Source organism: Xiphophorus couchianus, chromosome 14 (assembly GCF_001444195.1).
Source record: "Xiphophorus couchianus chromosome 14, X_couchianus-1.0, whole genome shotgun sequence".
Taxonomy (NCBI): domain Eukaryota; kingdom Metazoa; phylum Chordata; class Actinopteri; order Cyprinodontiformes; family Poeciliidae; genus Xiphophorus; species Xiphophorus couchianus.
Window position 1 is genome coordinate 16,882,273 of NC_040241.1, and position 24,046 is coordinate 16,906,318.

General features: G+C 37.8%; 1 protein-coding gene across 2 annotated transcripts in view; it reads right to left on the reverse strand.

The window, feature by feature from the left end:
* Window positions 1–24,046, reverse strand: part of pcxb (pyruvate carboxylase b) — a 369,757-nt gene that overhangs the window by 58,492 nt on the left and 287,219 nt on the right. For both annotated transcript variants that reach the window (XM_028039331.1, XM_028039332.1), the window contains exons 13-15: window positions 23,358–23,502; window positions 22,770–22,859; window positions 10,497–10,718 (exon numbers count right to left, since the gene is read on the reverse strand). In XM_028039331.1, coding sequence (XP_027895132.1) covers window positions 10,497–10,718; window positions 22,770–22,859; window positions 23,358–23,502 — 457 coding nt within the window. The remainder of the gene's footprint in view (window positions 1–10,496; window positions 10,719–22,769; window positions 22,860–23,357; window positions 23,503–24,046) is intronic.

Here is a 24,046-nt window from a genome sequence, read left to right on the forward strand (position 1 = left end):
TTCCTATACCCGTTTATCATATCAGCCGGAAATATTGAAGCCTCCAGCAGTATTCTGCTGATCCAACACTGTCATCATTAAATTTCATTTTCTGGGCACTCATGCGTAAGAACAGAGAGAAAATACTGAGCACAACTGCTGCTCTTATGAGCACTGCAGAAATAAAGCCCCCTCATACAATTTACACCCCCTCCTAATTTAAATTTCAGTCTACGTCAGCATCTCCAAAAGCCCTGGATTGGAGCGGAAATCACTGAGCAGTCTGGATGTTAGACATATTGGTATTACCGTTTCGCTGCACGTGAGATATCCCAACATGAGGCAAACTGGGGAATTCATGCGAGGCGGCAGACTCTACCCTTATGATTTGATAAAGTGAATGAAGACTGACAGCCGGTCCCACAGGCAGGAAACACGAAGCACAGCCTGATTCCTTTTGGACAGGCAGGAAGCCGCCACTCCGCTGTGAACGTGGGCCACAATAAACCAGATGGAAACAAGTGCAATATGCCCATAACAGCTAAGGAAGCAGAGAGGCATTCAACAAGAAAAACAACCTATTTTGGGAGGCTTCGTATGCCAGATGAAGAGTTCCAGGAATAAAACAAGACAAGGGCTTGTAACTTCCATTATTAGGCAAAGATGAGGTACATTTTGTTGACACAAATACAAAACCTGAAAGCAATGTCATAATTTACAACGATATGTTCTTTATCCCTCTTTATATCTGAAGAGGGTGTGAAGGCAAGGCGACGCAAAATGGAATCCAGATTGAGCAAATCTTATGCTACGTTCACACCAAACGCGTTTTGAGCCTTTGGTTTACATTCAAAGTCTATGTGGAGTCGCGTCAAGGCGCGTTTCGCCCGTGTAGCGCTGCACGATTTGAAGCGTTCTGAGCTTTTGTCAAGCTCATTCGACATGTCCAACCCTTAAGTTGGAAAATCTGAACTTTCGCCGCTCAACAAGGAGCAATCAAAATGAGAAATCCTGCAAACGCTAAAATCTGATGCCACTCCATCTTTGTTTACATCTTTCGAGGTTTTCGTGTCGTTTCCTTCAGTGCTTCTTGTTGCAGTGCCACCACAGGTGAGGAGGGGAACAGGTTCCTCAATGTGTTTGGTTTGTTTGACACAGGGTGAAAGTGAACTGCACCTGCTGAAAATGTAAAAAATGTTTTAACTTTGGTCCCCAGTTAAACCAAATCTTCTGGACTGTCAGATGGGAAAACACCCAGAGATTCAGAGAACTGGGAGTTGATACTTAGTACAAAAAGGAGTAATAATGCAGGTCAGAACAGGAGCATAAATGACTGCATCAGAATATTTCTCCTGAATCCTGGTCATCTTGTATGTTATCACATTTGAGATCAAGACCGTTCTATCATTACCTATTTTTCTTTTGTGACCATTAATGATCAATGATCCATAAAATCAGCATATAGCATTTCTCTTCCTTCTATGTTGTGCTCTATTTCTCCACTCCTCACTTCAAATATGGCCAGGAATACGATTGTGGGCTACAGTTTTGAGCATACCCAACAAAAATGTGTAGAAATCTTTAAATATGTTTTTTAAAGTAAGCATAGTTTCTATTGGGAAGAAAAATCAACTGCCAATATGAATGGTACACGCATTCCTGAGCTCTTAAACTTTCTTTAGCCAATTATGGAGAGCAAATAAAGGTTAAAAATGACTCATCCAAAAGTCTATCCACTGAGTTACATAAGAAACATCAAAGCATTTATCTCACTTTTTACTCAAATTGCAAATACACATGCTAATAAATGTGATACTTTTACAGCTGGGTCAATTTCTATGTCATCTGAGATTTCCTTTTGTTGCTCTGGATTAATCGAGCCGCCTTTTCTCTTCAAACTCAAACTGTTTCTGCATGACAAAGCAAAAAACTAAAACAATACGGTTTCCTTTACATTGTCTTAGAAATGTGTGCAGCTCAAACAGAAGGAGCTGCATTGTGTGACCCAGTTCATTTTAATGTATCTTCCACACAGCAGCGAGGAACGCTATATCGGGAAGGGACTTAATCCTCAAAGGGCTTTCACAGGCTTAATCTCTTCAATGATTCATTCTGCCTCTAAGCATCTGCAACATGTGAAGGCAATATTCCCTCTCTAAGACCACAAAAGTGTTAAAAACAAAACATCGTTGCATGGGGACACAGGGTTCAATATTCAAAAATTAATCGGTCCCTCAAGCGATCCATTCTGGACACCAGTGAGGCCAGTAGAGATCAGAGACGTTCAGTTTCTCTGATCACTCTCTGATTACTGGGCTGTGTTTAGGGAAATCGTATCACGACGGCTGCAGGATCCATTCCTCCTGTGGCCGTTCACTGATTTACGAGGGTCTATTTAGAGGTTCTGCTACAAGCCGTCGCTGTGGGGCAACGCGTACTGGAGATGAACCTTTCACTGCACTGTAGTCTAATTAGTGTTTAGCAAACTCAATGAGGTGGTAATGTTTCCTGACAACTGCTAAATATTAGATCTTAAGGTTTTAAAAGAGAGAATTCATTTTATCAGGTAAAACGAGGAAGAAACCAAACGCTTAGTTGTTACTGAACAGAAAATAACCTTCAAAAACAGATAAAAACAAGAAAGGAGGCTTTAAGCCAGCAGGCTGAGGACAGCAAGGCAGATCCTGGAGTCTTTACTTAAAAATTAACGTCCAATTTGAAGCAAAAAGTGTCCCATGAGAAATTAAAATGACTAAGTGCAAAGCTGGGAGGAATCTCTTATGAGAACAGAACAAAATGATGATGAGAAATTACATTTTGGTCTTGTGCAAACTGAAAGAGACAGAAAACATGACTTCTAATGTGAAAATAGATGAAAACATAAATATCCGACTAACTTTTACTTTTACTTTTACTTTCACTTTTAATGACCTTGCAGGGTTGCAGATTTAGTCAAATCAAACTTATCCATGTGGAAGTTATCCAACAACAATCCAGCTGTTTGACTTTACATCCAAACGTTCCAGTTCTACCAAATTGAGCAAAAAAACAAAAAGCTGGACTTTTTATATTTAATCAGGAGCTTGATTATTTTGAAGGTTGTGTTTTATTCCCACAGGTGATTGCATTGTTTTGGGAATACAGGATGACTGAATGGTGAAGCACTCACCTTCTTTATCAGGTACATGTCTTTACCTGCATGTCAGCCAATCATTGGCAGCATTTTAAAGCCTTTAGTCAGTGAGTCGGGGTTAAGACGACCTGCTGAAATTCAATCGGAGCATCAAAGTGGGGATGAGAGTGGATTTTAGAGAGTTTGATCATTCAGAAACTGATGATCTACTGGGATCTGCAGGTTTGCAGTGTGATAAAAAATCCTTGTTTATGTCAAAACTGTTTTGAGAGAATTAAAAGTAGCTCAATTACCTGCTTGATGCATCCAAAGTATGCAGAAATAACACATGAAGGCACAACTTGGGCTACATTCACACAGCAGGTCAGTTGGGCTCAAATCCAACTTTTTTCTTTTACCATGTCTGATTTTTTCATGGCTGTCTGAATGGCCCAATTCCAATCTTTTCACTTCCCCCACAAAAAACTATTAGTGCCACTTCCATATAAGATACTAAACAGGACAAATATCCAATACTTTTCTGCAGTCTGAATGGTCATGTCATGTTTTATTTGACCTGAGAAATGCAACATAATTCTCCACCAGAAGCAATAAATCCAGACAAAACTAATGTGGACACTTTAAGATTTTACCATATATGTCCAATATAAATGATTACATACAAATATAATACAGGGGACTTAGAGAAATAAGGTTGCTACAGGCTTGCCACGGTGTGACAATACAGTATAACATTACAATTCAAATCCTTCAGACTTATTCTTATTTTCTCAGACGTTTTTATTCCACTCTGCTTCAGCTTGAAAGCAGCCGAGTTCATCCCAGTAAAGGTTTCCAGTGAAAAACATTTTGAAAACTGGTTTTGACTCTATAATAGTCTCAGTTCATGAGGCACATTTTCAAACATGAGCCTGTTTTTTATGTTTGACAATGTGAACATAATTCAAGAAAATATTAACTCTGTGTTCAAGTAATTGAATTATTCTTTCAAATATTTTTTGAACAGGGAGTAAAGCCTGAAATTAATCGGTTTTTTGCACTTATTGAGACTTAAATACTTGAATTGTTAACTTTTGAATAATGTAGAGCTCCTTTTTAAACAGTAAGTTATCAGAGCATTTACATCTAAGAAAAATAAAGCAGGCATTTAAATTATATAAATAATAAAATTAAGTTTGAGAGATTGTTTGAAGATTTATAACTCCACTTTAAATGCTTTTAATACACAAAATTAAACCAGGAAGAAAAACATTGCTTCTTTAAATACCTAAATTATTAAACTAAAATAAAATGTTGCAGAAAGATTTAGCATGGATACCTACTACTATCCATGCTAAATCTACTATCCATCTTACTTTTATAGTAAAAGCTATAGTAAATTTTGACTCACATGCAGGAAGGGATCATTTCTCAAGAGACCTCGCCTCATTCCTCTTACATTTGTTGTAGCTCAGGAAAACAAATGAATCTGATGCACAAAAGCTCGTAACATCAGCCCTTTGCAGAACTGTCATGTTAGAGTTGTTTACTGTCCTCCAACGCTCGTCTCATATCTGAATTCAGCGATGCTCTTCTGCCGTCGTATTAAGTGGATGTATATCCTGTTTTTCTGACTTCCTCGTGAAGACGAAAGCCCGTTTACACTTCAAGAGATTTCACTGACAAAAGATTTCAGACCCGACACCCAGCACAGATCAGACACTAGTTCTGTCATAAAGAGGCCGACACAAAGTGAGGTGTATTTACCATTCACTCGGATGCAGGAACTCGTTAGATTCATGTGCAGTGTGTGATCCCAGCCTTTACCGGCGCAGTTGCTCTCATTAACGCCACACAGTCTGCTAATTATTGGGTGGAATCCTCCAAGGCCTGGGCACAACGAGGTTGTGTTTCCATGGATCTTATTGGTGTTTTAGCACATCCCATTAATACTTGATCTCGTTAAAAAATTAAAAAAACTTGAGGCTGAAAGTTCGTGATACTGTTGGGCTGCTGCAGATGTGTGTAAGAAGGACCAGAAAACCAATGAAGAGCATCAGATCAGGGAGATGGTCCCAATTTTTACAAAAGGAAAAGCCATTAGCCATTTTATTGGTGAGGTACAGACAGGAGGAACAGGCTCCCATAGTGTGGCAGCCAGTGCAGCTAGTGAGAGGTTGATCAATCCAAGGGGAGGCTCTGCTGCCTCACTGGCTTCGCTTCCGAGCGTTTGAATAGGAAAATGCAAAACTTCTGACATTCTGAAGAAAAAATAATCAGAATTGGTTAAGCTAAATGAAACATAGGTATTTTATAGTACAAACCACAGGATGAAAATAGCAGTATAAATGATCTTATAGGCTCTGCCTCACCTGGCCGCACGTCACTGAGTTGGTTGTGTTTTATCCCAAAAAATGTGGGATAAAAGCTAAAAGAAATGGCAGATCTTGAAGCGTGTTTGTTTTCAAGATCTGGTCCGATTAACATTAACATTACATTAACTCTTAATTTAAGATTTGAGGTTTATAAATTCCAAAAATTGGTAGGCAGTTCCCAAAAACTTTCATTTCTGAGCAGAATGTGATAGCCACTGTTACTAAATGCAGTTCTGAGGGTTTGAATCTCACTAAAACTCTCACACAGAGCCGTGAATGTGATCTCTCTGTCAGAGCAGCTGCTTTTAGGTTTAGAAGTAAATGAGTTGCGGTGGCTCAGTTATCCAATCAGAACACCTCCTGAAGGTTTCCATATTTATCTGGCATTTCACACAGGGAGAGAAGAAGATGGAGCAGAACCAGAATTGTCTTCTGGTCTGGGAGCAGCTAAGGATCCACTAGGACAGCCAAGCTCAAATACACACAAGCAAAAATTAAAGGCTTACTCAAATTTGATAGTTTCTTTCACTTCAGCTATGTTGGAATTGCACACATCAGGCATGATTTTTATGTCTTTGTGAACAGCTACTCTGCTTCTCCAAGCTTCTGCTGTCCAGACAGCGCTGTCTACCATTGGATCAACCTTTACAGATATATGGAAATGGTCCCTGATGTTGAGTTTGGGGGCATTCATACCAACCCTGCTTGGACCTGCTTAGCAACAAACTCTGATGCAGACCAAACAAAACAACTTAGGTCACGATTCTGTTCAAGTGAACTCTGGTGCTGTTTGAATGCATATTTGAATGCCAAATGGACTCCAAAAGCAGGAAGTGGACTATAGCACTGGGCATTCTGGGTAAATACAATTAACACAAACATTTGAGTCAAGAACTAGCGGGAAAAATGGCTTGTAGTCTTTTACCACCAACAAAAGAGAAATCCTACAACCACTGAAATCTGATGCCATTGAATTTTTGTTTTTATTTGGTGAAGAAGGAAGTTGCACTCATGTCTTCTTCAAAGGATTTTGTGTCGTTTCCTTCAGTGGTACTTGATGCAGCGCCCCCACAGGCGAGGAGGGGAACAGGTTGCTCAGTGCGTTCGGTTTGTTTAACTCACTGCAGTGTGAATATGAACTGCACCAGATAAACATTTATCCCCAATCAAACCAAATCTACCAGACTATGAGGTGTGGAAACAACCTTTTACACGTTATATGCCTTAAAATGATAAATTGACGTTATATGTCGCTGAGAAGACGATGTTCTGGGTTCCCTCTCCTCTAAGTGGTTCTACTGCTGCCGAATCTCTGATAAGCAGATGACAATGAAGAGACTGCTTCAGGAGTAATTCACAACATTTTTAGTATGATGGGATAAAAAGAGCTTCACCACTCTAAGTGAAAGGTGTCAAGGCAATATCCATCTGTTATTGAAATTCAGTTTTTCTGCAGCAGTAAAAGCCTAAAGTGAGACTGGTGGAGAAAATTTTATCCAAATATAAAAAAATCGACAAGGTTTACTCATCTCTTGTTTGAATTGCAATGAAGGCTGAGATAAAAACATTAGTGGGGGGGAAACCTGCTAAATGTCTGTTATCAGTGAAGTAAACCCTCTGATTGGTCAGTGGGAGATTTAGTGCTGCTTTTAAAAGTTTCAGCGATCGCTCCATCCTGCTGAGCTTAAACCCAGAGACAAAGCATTACTGATCCGGGATCCTCCCAGTCAGGTTGTGTTACACCTTGATTCAAAATAATGGGAATCTACATCTTAATGTAAAGATGCAAGATGAGGAAGACTGTAAAAGGTATTCATCTGCCTTAATCAAAGCAATTCTACCGTTCAGGACTGGTTTACAAAATGTAATGAGGTGCACATCAGTGAGGCTCTCCTGATATAAATTCAGCTATTTTCTACAAGGTAAAACACTGATGTTAATAGTCTCAGCACTCATTCAACCATTTGTTTTATTCTGACTGCTTTCGCAAAGCTAAAGTGAATTAATATCATCCTTTTTGAGTGAGTCTTGTAAGAAAATGTATGAATTTAAGAGAAATTTAACTCCAAAAATATGATTAACTATTCTTAAAGTTAAATAATATTGAACATCTTTTCAGACCCTCCAGGGGTTTTCAGTTATTTTGTGATTTTTTTGTGGTTTGTGTTTGTGGTACTACTTTGGAAATATTTGCGCTTATTTATGTTGGTAAATGCGATTTTTTTTATTACTCTCTGTATAGATCATGGACTATAATTAGGACTAACGCAGGTGTTTAGTATAAGTAAGAATGTTTTTGACAATTTTTGAGAAAAATCTGCAATAAACTCCCAACTGTGCACAAAAAGCAGTGTGTGGATTTTTTGTAAATTCCCACCATAATTCACAAGAAACTGGAGGAACTGATTGATATAATTTGGCAGTAAATGGATAAAAACTGCATTGATTTGACTAATAAAATAATATTTAAGCACACTTAGTGCTAGTCTAGAATATAGAGGGCCACATAAAAAGCTATGGCGGGCCAGATTTGGCCCACAGGCCTTGGGTTTGACACATGTGCTCTAAGTGCTGCTTTATGATCTGCTGCCAAAATAAAAATTAGATTTCAAGCATTTTAAGGTAATTTTTTTTCCAACATTGAGTCAAGTACTGAAATAAAAAGCCAAACCAACAAAGGTTGTTGCATAGTTCTGATTTCCATTAAAGCCTTAGAAACAATAAAAGAACAATTCCTCTGAGTTATTTTTTAGGGTTTTTTTACAATAACTGCAGATTAAATGTTTCAATCTGGAAACTTGTCCCAAGTGTTCGTGGGTTCAAACCGGAGAAAATGCCTGTTTTTCCAAACCTGCTCAAAGCGACCCAAATTCATGTTATAAAGAAAGGAGCTCAAACCTGATGCACGCATTTTCTTTCTGTCCAATTTCAGAGTAATTGCATCTTCTGCTCAGACATGATTGAATTGTTCATGCCTTGTGAAGTTTCATTGACAAGTGAATTTCTGCGATGACTAAAGGCAGGGGAAAGGTATCATCATTTTCTTTGTGGAAACTCACTGGAAAGACTTTTCTGTTTGTTGGGTTGAAAGAATAAAACTAAAGTAGGTGTTAAATGTCAAGACTTTCACAGTTTTGTGTAAAATAACTGAGCTGCACTTAAATCAATGAAGTCTGGAACAGATCCATTGTTTTCCTAATATTCTGAAATGTTTTTCTTACTTCCTCACTTCAATTTTACTTCACTAGAAAAATAATCTGAACAGACTCAGTAGATTGCAGCTCAGATTAATCGACCAGAGGCCAAAACTGGAACAATTTTTTCTGATGAACCAAAAGGTGATCGCCATTTCACAAACTCAAAATCATATTTTTATGATTATTAAGTGCATAAAAACCAACAACTTCAATGTTTTTGAGCTGTCAGAGTTATAAACATGATGTAACCTGATGCAGTCTGAGGTTAGTAAAGCAATAAAACCTTCAGTTTAGATATGGACTCCAAACTATAACAAAAACAAAGAGCTGTAGTGCGACGCCAACGTTCTTCTTCTGCACATGTAGGTCGCTTTGGGATGTAAACCACTCACTCAGGACTAAGCATGGTAAATGCAATGAATATAATAATCATAATTAAATAAGAAACAGGTTAATTTAATCATATTTTAATAATAAACAATTGTGATCATTAATTCTTTTAATATTTGAGCAACTCACGTTTAGGAATGTGATTTTGATGCAAAATAATTATTTTCTGTTGGATTTAAAGCTTCTTCTACCAAAGACACTGGAGTATATTGTTTCCTTTCATAAACATAAAAAGGAAAAATATGTGTTTTGCAAGTGGAGTGGTTCTAGCATCGTTTGGTAAAAAAGAAACAAACACTGAACCTCAGTATATTCATATTTTAGACCAATCACAGAACCTTCTTTGAAAACTGATTCCATCCAATTAAACGACTTTATGAGTAGAAATGGGATTTTGTAAGTTTTCCAGTCTGCCTTTAAACGTCGACATGGTGCTGAATCAGCAACGGTTGAAGGTTTTTAATGATGTTAGCGATTGATTCTGGATACTTTTAGGCCTAATGGCATCATTAGATACTGTTGACCAAGCCATTATTTTACCCTGTTGGAGGACTAGGAGCATTTGGCTGGTTTTCTTCAAACCTGCAGGACAGCAATTCCTCAGAAAACTTTGTTTTTTATTTTATTTTGTTCCATTACTTTATTTATGTAATGTTTTATCTGTTTATCACTGTACATCACTCTGTTTAAATTGCTTGTTAAAAGGGCAGCATTACGTAAAAATGACTTTTTTTTAGCTTTCATATCATGTTATACTATCCCTTCATCAAAATGAATTTTTTTTCTTTGAGAATTTCTTTAATCTCCATGGCAACCAGTCAGTTTTTCAAACTGTCTGGGTGGACCAAGCTTCAATTTTGAAATGCAGCTCCATTTTCTAAGCTTCTGCCACACAGAAATTTAGTGACTCCCCCACTGCACTCCTTCAGACTAGCCAGCAGTAATTAGCAAACACCTGATTGAACTGTGCATCTGCTGAGCTCATTATGCGAGTAATGCAGGTAGAAACAATGTTAAATGTTAATACAGGAGCGATGTTGTGATGACTTCCTGAAGGCAGAGTTTCAGAAAGTGCAGGAATTTTTAAAGAGAAAAACTCCCAATTTTTAAGAAGATAAATTACAAAGTCAAAATAATTCTACTTCATATTTCATATATGCAGCATTTTTATAACAACTGAAGGTAACATAGTTACTTAATTGTGCTATAAAATGATTTTTGTGGCTGGAAAACACAAGATGTGTTTCAAAAACAAAAGGTATTTTGATCCTTACAGTTGCAATAACCTCATGTAACAAAAAGTTTTCAAAAATGTAACAAACTAGTTACATGTAGTTACATGATAACTACATATCATGTAATAAAAACTTAAACAAAGAAGTTTAAATGTGTTACAGCAGCAAGTTTGCCGTCCATGTGTACATGAAGCAGAAGTGAGCTCACCTCCCCAGTTCTCCAGGCTGAACAGGTTGCTAAAGTTGTGGCTGACGAACGGCGAGATCTTCTTGAGGTCGTGAGTGCGAACCCTCGTCGCCAGAAGCGACTGGTGGGCGTCCCTGAATGTGGTGTCCATTAGCAGCAGACCCTGGTGAGCCCGCACCGCCTTGGCGAATCCCTCGGGGCCGTCGCGCAGCAGGACGTCGCGGAAACCCACAGGTGGGTCACCTGAGAGGGAGACGGAACGAAACGAGGGAAGGATTGAGGTTAACGGAGTGAACAAAGCAGGAAACAGAAAGAACGATCCGTTTACAAACAGGCACCGATAAATAATCTATAATTTAACGTTCTAATAATACACCAAGTAAAATATTGAATAACCTACAGAAGGACTAGTGGGCGTGATTTTTATAAATCCTTACATATAAAAGCAGAATAAAACACTCAACAGATTTATTTGCACTGTCTGTGCATATTTAATGTTAACAAAGTGTTAAGCTGAGATAACAAGATAATTTTATCAAGATTAATGACGAAGTAATTGAGCATAATGATTATAAGTGTTTCATCCTAAAAATAAACTAACATTGTTACATTTTTTTCTTCATATTTTAATCAACCATAAGCCTGAGGCATATGACTTACCAGATACACTCACCCACCAATTATAACTATGTTCAGATTGGTTTCAGTGACTCATGTGATGAAGTGGAGAACAGAAAGTAACCAAATGTGTTACTATATACGTTCCAGGTAAAAAGGAATTGGTTCCAGTATAAACACACACTTCATGCATCTATAAATGGTCAATCTTCTATGGTGGGAAACCGGTTTTTACTCTTCGTGCAGAGAAGAGTTTTGTTGATGAAAATTTCAGCGCTTTCATCCAAAGCTGTTAGGCCACTTAACTCTGACCCATGAATCACTGTGGCATAAAAAGACTGGAAACAGTATTTTAGCACCAAGGTTAATCCCAGTGGCTTTCAATCACGGTCTTCAGGATTTACTGTCATGCACGTTTTAAGTGTTAAATAAATGGGTGATTGTCACGTTATGTAGCATACTGAAGGATTATTGCATTAATTTGATTCAGGTGTGCTGGAGAAGGGAAATATCTAAAGTATTGCAGATCAGACGTAGGAAGAGAGAAAACCTCTCCCATGAAGGTGTTAGCTGAAAATGTGGCATACAGTATATGGTCAACATGCTTCTCTCAGGTTCTGTATCAGGTGTTTAAATAATTTTTGTATGAATGTTAAGAATATGCAGAATATGGTTTGACTTCTCTTAGACTGCAAACCAGCTCTGAAAACCTTAGAGATCATACAGAGTAAGTGTCAACAAAAAGGAGTTAGAGAACTGCCTAATTCATATTTAATAGCAAGAAAAGAGCAAGTTAATCAATCAAAAACTGTGAGCCATATGCTAATTTTAGCATTATGTCAATGGCATTAACCAAATAAATTCATCCACAGAATGTTGTTTTTAATTATTAATTGCGATTAAAGAATCTGAAAGCAGTGTAATCTGGTTTGAGTCATTTAACTGTTTTAGATACAAACAAGAAACTAATAAAACGATGCTAATAGTTGTTAGCTGGTCACCAAGTAGCCTACAGAAATATTACAATTCTGTTTGTTACTTTTTTTTACCATTTATTTTTTAATGTACCAAACTCTTGTAAAAATCTATTTTTAAGTGTTGGGACGTTATTTGAAGCTTATTTAGCCAGACATCGCCATGGTAACTGCTAATGGATAGCAGTTAGCATTTTGACCAGGTTTAGTGATTCACTAAGTATCAAATCCCTACACATTAGTGAAACTTAATTTATTTTTAACCTGTTAGATGCTTATTTATAAACCTAAGAATGTGAAGATATTTTGTGGGGTATGAGAGTGACGCAGACCTAAAATTAGCAAAGTAGCACATTATGTTGTCTAAACTACATATCAGAGTTTATTTCTGTCTAGTGGTGTTCAAAACTTTATTTAGCTTTAAAATAATGTACAAAACCTTTGTTTTTAACTGTATATCAAGAAGGCTGCCCTTTAATTTGATTCTCTCTTTTCTACCATGTAATTAAATCCTAAACTGAAGCGTTACCTTCCTAGAATCTGAATTTAGCGTTTCTATGGTGTGTACCATCATCAATCAATTACAGCAGTTAATGAGGTGATAGCTGCCTGTTTAGATGCCCTCCACCTGTCTGTCAGGGAAAACAAATTATCTTCACTGTAAATGAGCTTAGCATAGTATATTTATCCACATAAAACATGAGCTTCAGACATGAGCTCTGAAGCACACAGACATGCAAACCCATTAAGATCTGTTAAACAAAGATGGTAGCAAACAATAAATGTTTCATAGCCAAAGCTCCGTTTGTCAATTTTGAGTATTTTTAGCTAAACTGCTTTTTGCTACCAGAGTGGTCTGTGACAGAGAGGCAGTGTCTTGGGACTACAGAGTTTACAATGTCCTCTGAATGTGAAGGTTTCCTGGAAAACAGTCAACATTTCAGTGCTTTTGTCCTCTCATGGAGTCAAGAACAAAAGAAGCAAAAAAGATACAAGTCCCATGTGGATGCTGCTCTTTCCAACTGACCCACTTGCATATAAACACACAGTCTAATTTACTCTGAAAACCTCACACTTCCTTCCTACCCGATGTCTCTGCATGTCATATTTTCTGCTCTGTCTTTTCAATGTCATTCCATTCCTCTGTCCTTGACATTCCTCACAGGGCTGGAGTCTCCGTCTCCACCCTGCAGATCTGTTAAGACGACCCGACAGACGGATGCAGAAGCCCACAGCAATTCCTTAGAAGAGTTTAAAAGAACAGCTCATCCTGCCATCTGCTGAACAAAGTAAATCCGCTTTCCTTTGTGATTTTCTTCATGTTAATTCAATACGGTTCATTAAAACACAGCCAAATTACAAAAAATATATATCTTAAGGCAGTTTAGAAACTGGTCCAATTCACTTGCAGTTCTATGGACTCAAAATTTGGTCCAAAATCAATAGAAATCAAGCCAATTTATTCTTCACCATTAGATCCATTGACGTAGAAAAGGCACAAGGGATAAGTGAACTACGCTGCTGCCAACTCTCTCACAAAATGAAGATTTTATTTCTTAAAATTTTTATTTTTGAAGAAAAAAATGAAAAACTAAGAGCCCACTGCACTGAACCCCATTGAAAACCTCCTGGTTATTCCATCAAATGTTGATTTCTGAACTCTTCCTGCGTTAAAACATCAGTATTGTTGTTTTTAATTTAATATGAACTTGTTTTCTTCGCATTATTTGAGGTCTGGAAGCGCTGCATCTTTTTCATTATTTAGGTCGTTTCTCATTTTCTGCAGTAGTTTAGTCAGTGGTTCATTGAATAAAAAAACAATGTTATTTTCACTCAAACATACCTATAAAGACTATAATTAGAGAAACTGATCATTTTGTTGTGGTCTCTTAACTTTTTACAGAGCTGTATATATGTATATATTATAATTATGAACTATTTAGAGTTTACATTTTATTTATGGATTTAAATGTACTGACAAAAGCTATATAGAGGAAGACATTGTTCTGTAGTTACGTTTGAGTCATAATTTATTGCTGCCAACCAATTCATTTAGCTGCTAGTGTCTGTGCCAGGATCACATTTTATGCACAGTACAGCTGCAAGTCAATAAATTACAAGCGTTATATCCTCCCTTCCCATCTCCAGAGTCTCCCCTGAAACACTGGACTCGTGAATTTCAGACCAAATTACTAAATCAAAGCAATGGCCTCGACTTCATTTACTGCTGTTTATTTGGTCAATGAAATCAAGTGGCGTTGAGACACAAACTGTTTTGAGTGAACTCCGATATTACAGAACAATTAGAGTTAAACTTTCTTAAACTTTTAAAATTATGTAGCTTTAATGTTATTAAAGCTAAAGTTTAATCAGTAATACTTTTAGAACAAATTTATGTCAGATCATGATTTCTTGGTTAATGTCAAGTTGTCCTAACAAAAACATTTTGAATAATGTCAACTTTGTATTAAAAGTGTCATGATTTACCGAATTACACTTTATGACAACAATCATAAATATTCATGAAGACTTACTCATGTTTATGATGTGTCATGTTTATGATGTGTCATGTTTATGTCGTGTCATGTTTATGACGTGTCATGTTTATGACAGTGTCATGTTTATGACTGTGTCATGTTTATGACGGTGTCATGTTTATGACTGTGTCATGTCATGTTTATGACGGTGTCATGTCATGTTTATGACGGTGTCATGTTTATGACGGTGTCATGTTTATGACAGTGTCATGTCATGTTTATGACTGTGTCATGTCATGTTTATGACGGTGTCATGTTTATGACGTTGTCATGTCATGTTTATGACGGTGTCATGTTTATGACGGTGTCATGTTTATGACGGTGTCATGTTTATGACGGTGTCATGTTTATGACAGTGTCATGTCATGTTTATGACTGTGTCATGTCATGTTTATGACTGTGTCATGTCATGTTTATGACGGTGTCATGTTTATGACGTTGTCATGTCATGTTTATGACGGTGTCATGTTTATGACAGTGTCATGCCATGTTTATGACGGTGTCATGTTTATGACGGTGTCATGTTTATGACGGTGTCATGTTTATGACAGTGTCATGTCATGTTTATGACTGTGTCATGTCATGTTTATGACGGTGTCATGTTTATGACGTTGTCATGTCATGTTTATGACGGTGTCATGTCATGTTTATGACGGTGTCATGTTTATGACAGTGTCATGCCATGTTTATGACAGTGTCATGTTTATGACGGTGTCATGTTCATGACGGTGTTATGTCAGTCTTCTTCACAACCTGTCAAATAAAGTGTTACCGAGTTAGTTGATCAAATTTCACCTGGGAAGAAAAGTTAGTTTCTAAAAAAGTCAAATAAAAATGTATTTCTCACAAATTCCTCATTTTGAGTAAGAATGTAGTGAAAGAGGAAGTAAAGAAGTTAGTTTTAACAGAAAAATATCTATAGCAAAACTTCCAGGGCAGTTTGGGTTCACTTTAATGAAATGAAACAAAAATAAAAATTTTTCTATACTTAGCTTTATTTAATTTTATTTAAATTAATTAATTTAAATAGACTTCAGATATTAAGTGTTCATGTTATTAAATCCTAATTTAAAATGAAGAACAGAGCATGCATAAATGCCATTTTCCCTGCAACCTATTTTTGCTCAAACAGCGGTGGGCTGCGTATGATGGAGTATTGTTGTTCATTGAAGCCCCTGAAGCCCAGCAGTGACTCTCTCACTAGGAAGGTGATAAGTCGGACCTTTTGTGTTTAGGCCTCAAGCAGAAAGTTTAAAGGCTTGCAAGATGGATCACATCCGTCACGACTGATTCCTGCAAATCTTAGAAGAACCGAGCTGCTTCAGAAGGTAATTCTCTCAGTACCTCAGCTCAAAAACTGACAAATGTTTCAGAAAACTGGTTTTTAGTCATTATCCTTTCACCTTAATGTATTCCTTTAGATTTTATACATGCAGAAACGCAACTTTACAACTTTAAGATATGATGGCAGCACTGGAGCACTGTGCTTTTTAAAAAAAAAAATATATAATTTCTAATTACTCGCAGTTTTGAGAAATATCCATAAAAAATAATTTAAAACCACATATTAATGTTAGGTCCATCTTCAGTCTTGAGGAGATTTTTCATTTTCAGCTGGTAATATAATCATAAATATGTTCATATTAGCCAGTATTGGTGTTTGTCAGTGAGAAATACTCAACATTCAAACAAATCAAAGCAATCAGGATTCATTCTTCAATTTTGTTCCCTCTGGGATTTTTTGCGAGCTACAGATTTTGATTCTGTGTTGTTTATGCTTTTCAATTATTTTGGAAAGCCCATATTTCCTGAGTTTGATCCCAAACACCATCTAATTAGTTACATAGTGGTTTAAAGAGAATTAAGTCAATGTTTTGCAGTGGCTATCATAAATATTTGATGCACATCATACAGATCAAGTCTATTAAATGCTGAAAAAAACTGTATTTTGCAAATACAAATAATGTTGGTTATCCTAACTGACCTAAAATAGGAAACGTTTAGTCTGCAATAATGTCAGCCAGAGAAAAAAGGTCATATGTCATCTTATACACTTTATGGAAACATTAAGTTTGAACGGTAAGAAGCATATAAAGGACTAAATATTTGGGATAGAAGAAATTTAAATTTACCTCCAGATACCAGGAGCTAAATGTGAATCATCATAGCATTGCTCACCAAACATTCAGGTCAACACCGTAAAATTACACAGTCATTTTTTCCCCACAGTAGCTACCAAGCAAAACAAATTTCCACCTGAAAAAATTTATGTTTCTCTGTTTTTACTGTAGGATGCAAGCATCACCATAAAGCTGCAGGAACACCAAGGAAGAAATTTCATCATCTGGATACCAAAAGCATCTGTTGACGATTACAGCAGTAAAGACAGATTTTCTTTGCTTGTTTGTTTAAAGCGATGTATTGCAAATGGAAATAAGAAGTGAACCACATTCCATCCATTATGAGTGTTTCAGGGGGGGAAAAAAACAGGATCCGTTCCCTGAGGAAATCCGGGATGGGAATCGTTGAACACTGACCGACCATTTCTAGTGAGCTTCCAACGCTCACATACAACGCAGAACAGCTAAAAGCTTCTGCAGAGAGAAACAAAAACTTCACTTGAAGTCCCGTGAGAAATCCTGGCATTTCCAGTTCATTACAGTTCAGCTTTAAAAACAAACAGCAGACATCGCCGACATGTCTGCATCTCAAACCTTAAGTCAGGATATGAATCCGTTTCTCCTTTACGATGCAGTGGAAGTGGCCACAGTGCTAGAAATGGGAATTGATAAGATTTTATCCATTTCATTAAATGATTCAATTCTTTATCGATTGTCATATCAATTCTCATTGAATTAGGAGATGAACTCTGAGCTCTAATGGTACGTTCACACCAAATGCAATGTATTTGGTGTGAACTTACCATGTCATGTCAAAAACACACATGTCAAAAACGCGTCTGACGTTTCGCACCTAGCGTTTCACGCGCCAGGTTTACATTAAAAATCTACGTGGAGGCTCGTCGAGGGCACGTCAAAACTGCTCCAGCCGTTGTCTGTTGCCGGCCTTTTTGTCAGACGTGTTGGAAAGCTTAGCGCCTCAAACGCTCAAAACACTGAAAACGCTTCAAGTCGCGCCGCGCTAGACAAACGAAATGCGCCTCTACATAGACTTTGAACGTAAACTACACGCGTGAAACGTGTTTAGTGTGAACGCAACATAAGCTCTCTCGAGTGTCAACGGTGTTGCTAAGCAACATATCAAGCACTTTACATTCATACAAATCATTTGCTTTTCTGTGCGGTCAACTGTTTAAGGATGTTGGCAGTATTTCTTCCTGCTATTGTTATAAAATTTCTGAACGTGTTACTGGAGACACATTACTGGAACCGACAAGCGTTATCGTTAAGCAGGCAACTTAACAAGCCCAAAAAACTGAGCTACTAAGAACCAGTTCTCCACTCCCATCCTACTTTGCTGTAGCTGGAGATCAAAAAATGTATGCAGAAAATATGCACATAGACTGGTTTTGACTTTTACGTTGTACTCTCTCTCTGAAAACTACCACACTAAACAAGCCGACTAAAGAGTAAAAGGTTTGGTGAGCTCTGAAGTTGTCCTGCCGCTAATAGAAACAAGCGAACCCATCAAGAATACAAGTGTCCTTGGAGAAAACGTGCAGGTACAATGATTAATTCTCATTCATGTAATTTCTTCCTGTGTCACCTCTTGTGTCTGCATGACACTTATGTCTCAGCACAATAAAGAAGAAAAGGGTTCATATGCTCTGGGACTGCAGTGCCTTCACATACAATGATCTCTATATGTGACAGCATCCCAGAAAACATCAGTAATGGAGTGAATTTATATGTTGCATTAAACAAAATACAACATATAGTGAAAAGAAACAAGTCCCACAAGGTCGCTGTGCATGACAACTGACCCACTTGCACACAAACATCTCGCCTCATTTCCATTGAAAGCCTCTCCGACTCTCACTCTCTCTGTTGCTCTGCGCACACTTCGCTTCTCGTGTCACTTCATTCCTCGCTCTTCCTGACGTTCCTCACCTGTCTGCTGCTCTCCACACGCTGCAGCTCCAGAACGCCCAGAGAAAATAAAACACGATCTCACACATTCTGGGGCATTTGGAGTGACAATAAGCCCTAATGGATGATGTCTCTTTGAATTTGAGCGCATTTTGGGTAATTAATGCTTTGCAAAAAGTCAGATGCATTGAAATAGGTTGTTAAAATAAGCTACACAGGGATGATGTATTACCAAATATATTAAATAATTCCCCTGAGCTGCTAGGGCGTGACCTGGGGAAAACCTTTTCCTGCAATGGGAGGTGTGGAAGAGAGGAAAAAAACAACTAAAGTGAGTATGAATCAGTAGCCTTAGATTTCAGAAAGCAAAGCCTGAAACCGACTCCTTTTTAAGATTTACCGACAATGTTTGGACTGAAGAAAATAAATAAAAAAAGCACAAAGCCAAAGCAAGTGTTTGAAGATAGCAAAAAAAAAAAAAGGATCCAGAACTACAAAGGAGCAGATAACCACAAAAATAGGTTAATTCAATCTGCTTCAACACCATCGTCAGAATGGAAACAGTGCATTAAATTAGCAGGCGAGGAAAGCAGCGGTTCATTTTTATTAGTCAGTTTTTGCCAAAGTTGGCTTCGAGACCTTTGGTGATTAACCTGGAGATGTTCTCCATTAAATAAACCCCGACAATAATTCGAAGGAGATGTGCAGGAACAACATCCATAAACCTCAAGTCATCAAACTACAGAGGGAACGTTTCAGATCACAAATCCTACTTTGAATGAAATTAACTTTGAGTATTAAACAAGCTCTGTCAGAAAAAAGTAGAACTGAAGTCATCATTTCTAATCTTCTCAAAGGAATAAAGGTATTTCTTGTAATTTATCCCCTTTATCTCTTCTATTTTTAAGACATTATATTTTATTTCCAAACATTAATCCAAGTTGGCCAAAGGTAAAAGCGAATTAGCAGCTGCTTAGAGGCCGCCTGCTTGCTTAAGGCTTGAATTTAAACAGGGCAGGTTGCAGCGGTAGCACAAAAACTGAAGAAAACTTTCACAGTTTGAAAGTTATGCTGACAGAATCCCGGTTTAACATTTAATCCAAAGTGCAAAATGTTACAAGAGATAAATCAGAGAAAGTAATGCATGTGACTGTCCAACAAAAACTGTTTTATGTACAAATTAATTCATTAGCTGTAAAACAGAAACTTTCAGGTTTTATTCTATGGCTTATCCTTCAGTTTAAGCAGGCGTTGTATCAATAAATTATTAACAATACATATCCCGATCAATATCAATAGATAATACATCTGATATAGAATATTCACTGAACTCCAATCCAGAACAGCAAAGCATTCTGGGAGATGTAGGCAGAGGAAAAGCTTTAGCTGCTCAGCCCATCAGGGACAGCTTAGCACGTTTAGGGGAATCAACTTACTCACTCACTCTTCGGTTACCTAGCAACTCACTCACTCACTCTTTGGTTACCTAGCAACGATCTGAAGAGTAACTGGGGCAGCAGCAGTTTCAGGTTTTGCCACAGTGGCTCATAACAGCTTAAAAATAAACAAGGTGGTGTGAATAAAACAGAAAACTACCACCTTGGTAGAATTTCTGATGTTTAAAACAAAAAAACTAAACAATAATTTTCAATAGAATGATATGAAATGCTTATATCATAAGTTTTTCAGCCATATCCTTTATTTTAAGGATCTACTTATGCTTTGTTTTGGCGAGTACCGTCATATGTTGTTCATATTTTTGCCTGATATGTTTTTTTGTTATATTTACCATTTATGTTTTTATTGTCTAATTTAATTTTGAGGCCTTTGTAAAATGAAAACAGCAAACAAAGAACGAGCTGTGGTCAGACAAGACAATATGTAAAACATGGCGGTGGCAGCTTTATGCTGTGGGCGTTTTATCAGCAATGGCATGTAAGCTGGTCAGAGTGGATGGGAAGATGAAGGGAACTAAATACAGAACAACAATGGAGGGAAACTCTTGAGACAGAGGCAATGGAATGGCTTACATCAATGATTGTCAATGTGCTAGACTGGCCTAGTCAAAGTTCAGACCGAAAACCAATTGAAAATCTGTCGCAAAGCTTGAAAATTCATATTTGCTGAGATACTATACTGGCCAAGTTTGAGCTAGAAGAGATTTGCCTCGGGCGTGCCGTGGTGGTGTAGCGGTTAGCGCGACCCATGTTTGAAGGCCTTGAGTCCTCGATGCGGCCGTCGTGGGTTCGACTCCCGGACCCGACAATATTTGCCGCATGTCTTCCCCCTTTCCTGTCAGCCTACTTTCATATAAGGGACACTAAAGCCCACAAAAGACCCTCTGGAGGGGTAAAAGAAAAAGAGATTTGCCTCCAAACATCAAAGTAATTGCAGCAAAAGGCGGTTCTAAAAACTACAGACTCAGACTTGTGTTGTTCACATTTAAAAACAAATAAAACCACAGAAAGTTATGGTTGTGATAAACTGTCGACAAAACATATGAAAACAATTTCACCGAACATCTCTTGGTGAATTGATCCATTCCAGCTCCACTGGACCATTTTTCATCCACAGATTAAACGCTGGCGTCTGATTCTCCCATCATAGTCCATTTCTCCTTCCATGTCCCTGTCCTTCCCTCCCTCCACGCCTCTCTAGACAGAGCGTGATAATACAGGCCTAATCCCTCTCTTCTCCCAATCCCTCCGTCAAATGAAAGAAGGGATATAAGCACATTACAAATCTCATTACCAGGCTTTAGGTATGCCTGTGAGCGCCGCCTGTGCTGCATACCGCCGCCTCATCAGCTGCTTACAGTAGGTGAGTGGGGGGTTTGTGCACAACGCTGACGAAGTAATGTTTGTTCATACTGTATCCATTACAGCTCGAGTGTCTTTAATTTGTTCCTATGTGTGTTTTGTGCAACATGTGAGACGGGCAATAAACGCTGTAAATGCCAGGAATAATCTGCATATCCAATATGAGAGAAAAACACCCAGCGGAACCACAAACATCGGAAATGATCCCGTCTCGTCTTTCTGCGCTTCATTCCACTGAGCATGTTTTTAGATGTCAGATACAATTAGTCAGGCTCGATTATGATGCATGTTATTCGCATTATTTAGTTTTAAATTCATGATTACGGTGCGTGTCGATGCAGATATTGACCAAACGGGCAGGTGTTTGAATTTATTTCAAACTGCAGGACAAAATAAAACCCCATGAATGAAAACTTAAAAGTATGTAAAAAACCTAAAATCCAAACTATGATTCTGTTTATTTCACCAAATTTAAAGTGGACCCTTTGGTATTTACTTAAAACCAATCTTTAGATAAAATCAAAATTACTAAATCTACTTCAGTTCAGGTGTTGCATCGGATCTTTACTGAATTTTTTCTTACCAACCTTTGCAGCAGGTATTTTTTCTTTGTGTTAATATTTATGCAAAAGAACAAACTCTGTAAGACCTTGCACAAACATTGATTAAACCACTAAAAGAATAGTCAATTTCTCCACAATGAACGTTGCATAACTGTGGGATAAAAAAAGATTTCGTGGTTAGGAAAGAGAAAGAGGGAAGAAAACCCTCAGCGCTGCACTCCAGAGTTGTTAAGTAGCTCGACAAGCTCAAAGAGCGAAGCAAGCTCGCCGTCTCTCCCCTCCAAGATGTCAGTTGTGCAGAGAAGGAAGGAAAGTGGAGAACTTCTGCCTTGGAGAACAAAGAGCTGTGATCACTGCTCAACGGAGCACTGAGGGCTAAAACCTTTCGCCTCCCAGAGAGCGAAGCCGGGTTGTTCAGGAAGGTCTCTCTGCCTGCAGCTATCGGACGGCTCGACAAACCCATTTGTCTTTTGGTGGGTGCTTTCCTCCATCGTAGATCTACAAGTCTTTAAATTTTTAGCTCTGGCGGCCTCTGGAGAATGAAATCCCCTCACTCTCTATTCCAGCATATCTTTCTTTTTTTTTTCTTCCGCAGAGAAAATGTAAATAATTCAACAGGGATGATTTATTGTGAAGTGACTGTTTATGATTCAGTGATGCCGTCTTGCATTGCGGCACATTTTATAAATATATTTCATTATACATCGTCATTAGGGGAAATGTGACCGACATACCCATGGTGACAGGTGGGACGACCGGGTCGGTGGAGGAGGGCTTCGCCTTTACTGGAATAGGTGTGGTCGGTCCATTAACCATCACATGACCTGGATACCAAAATAAGTTAAACATATTAAGTGCACTCCAACACAAAGCACAAAAACAAACAAATAATGCAAAATTACTATTTCTCTTTGCATACGCCTCCTTTTGTAGGTTAGAAGTATTCAGCACAAATATTGAATTCTTTTATGACCCAAGGCTTGCTGCAAGGCATTTTATTTATACCATTGATTTGTTTTTGTAAATCAGGTCTTACTTTTTGCTTAGAAAATATGAAAATCTCTCGTCTATGAGTTTGAAAAGAAATCATGCCTTTAGCTCTTGAAAGTTAATATATTTCACAACTCTGAAGTCACAAACGCAATCACGAACCGATGGCTTTGTTCCAGACACGTCAAGTTATTAACCTTCAATTTGTGCTTACAGAAACCTGCTTTCGCTCTGCAATTTGCCCGCTTGAACTACAAACACAGCAAACGCACAACCCTGGTCAGGAAAACTCTAATGTCCTTGTTTGATCATGAGGCGATTATCACACTGACCGAGGTAGTGCAGCAGCTTCTGCGCTCGGTTCTGAGTAGGTTTGAGGTTGAACAGTTCTGGATTCTCGTCAATGAACTGGGTGTCCACAGTGGAGTGCAGGAACTGGTTGTTGGACAGGACATTCTGGAGGAACGGGATGTTGGTCTGGAAAAACAAAAGAAGACATTAAGATGGTTTTTAACAGAGCTGGAACTGATCCGATTCCATTTCAGTTTCACTCTTGCAACAGATATCGGTGGAGAATTCACCCACCAAATAGTTTATGATGTGAAAAATTGCTACATTACAAAACAATAATCTTCTGCAGCAACAGCAAGGCTGAATAATAGAAGTTTTATTTTATTCTTTTGAACTTTCAACCATTACCTGAAAAAGCATAAAGGATTTAGAAATATTGGAAGACTGACAGCAAAACTTACAATCTAGAAAACTTCTGTCAAAGAAAAGCTAATCTTGCAAACCACGCAAATAAAAATAGTTTAAGCCTAAAGAAAAATCTCCCTTTAATATGCTTGTTTAGCTACTTGCAGACATAAGTGGTTGGAAATTAACGCCAAACACAGTAGCCTGATCTTTAGCTGCAACTGTGCTAATGATTTTAAAATATCACCCATTATAAAGAAAATTTACTATCTAGTATATCTTTCTACATATATTAACTGCCTAAATAAAAATTCCCATAAACAGT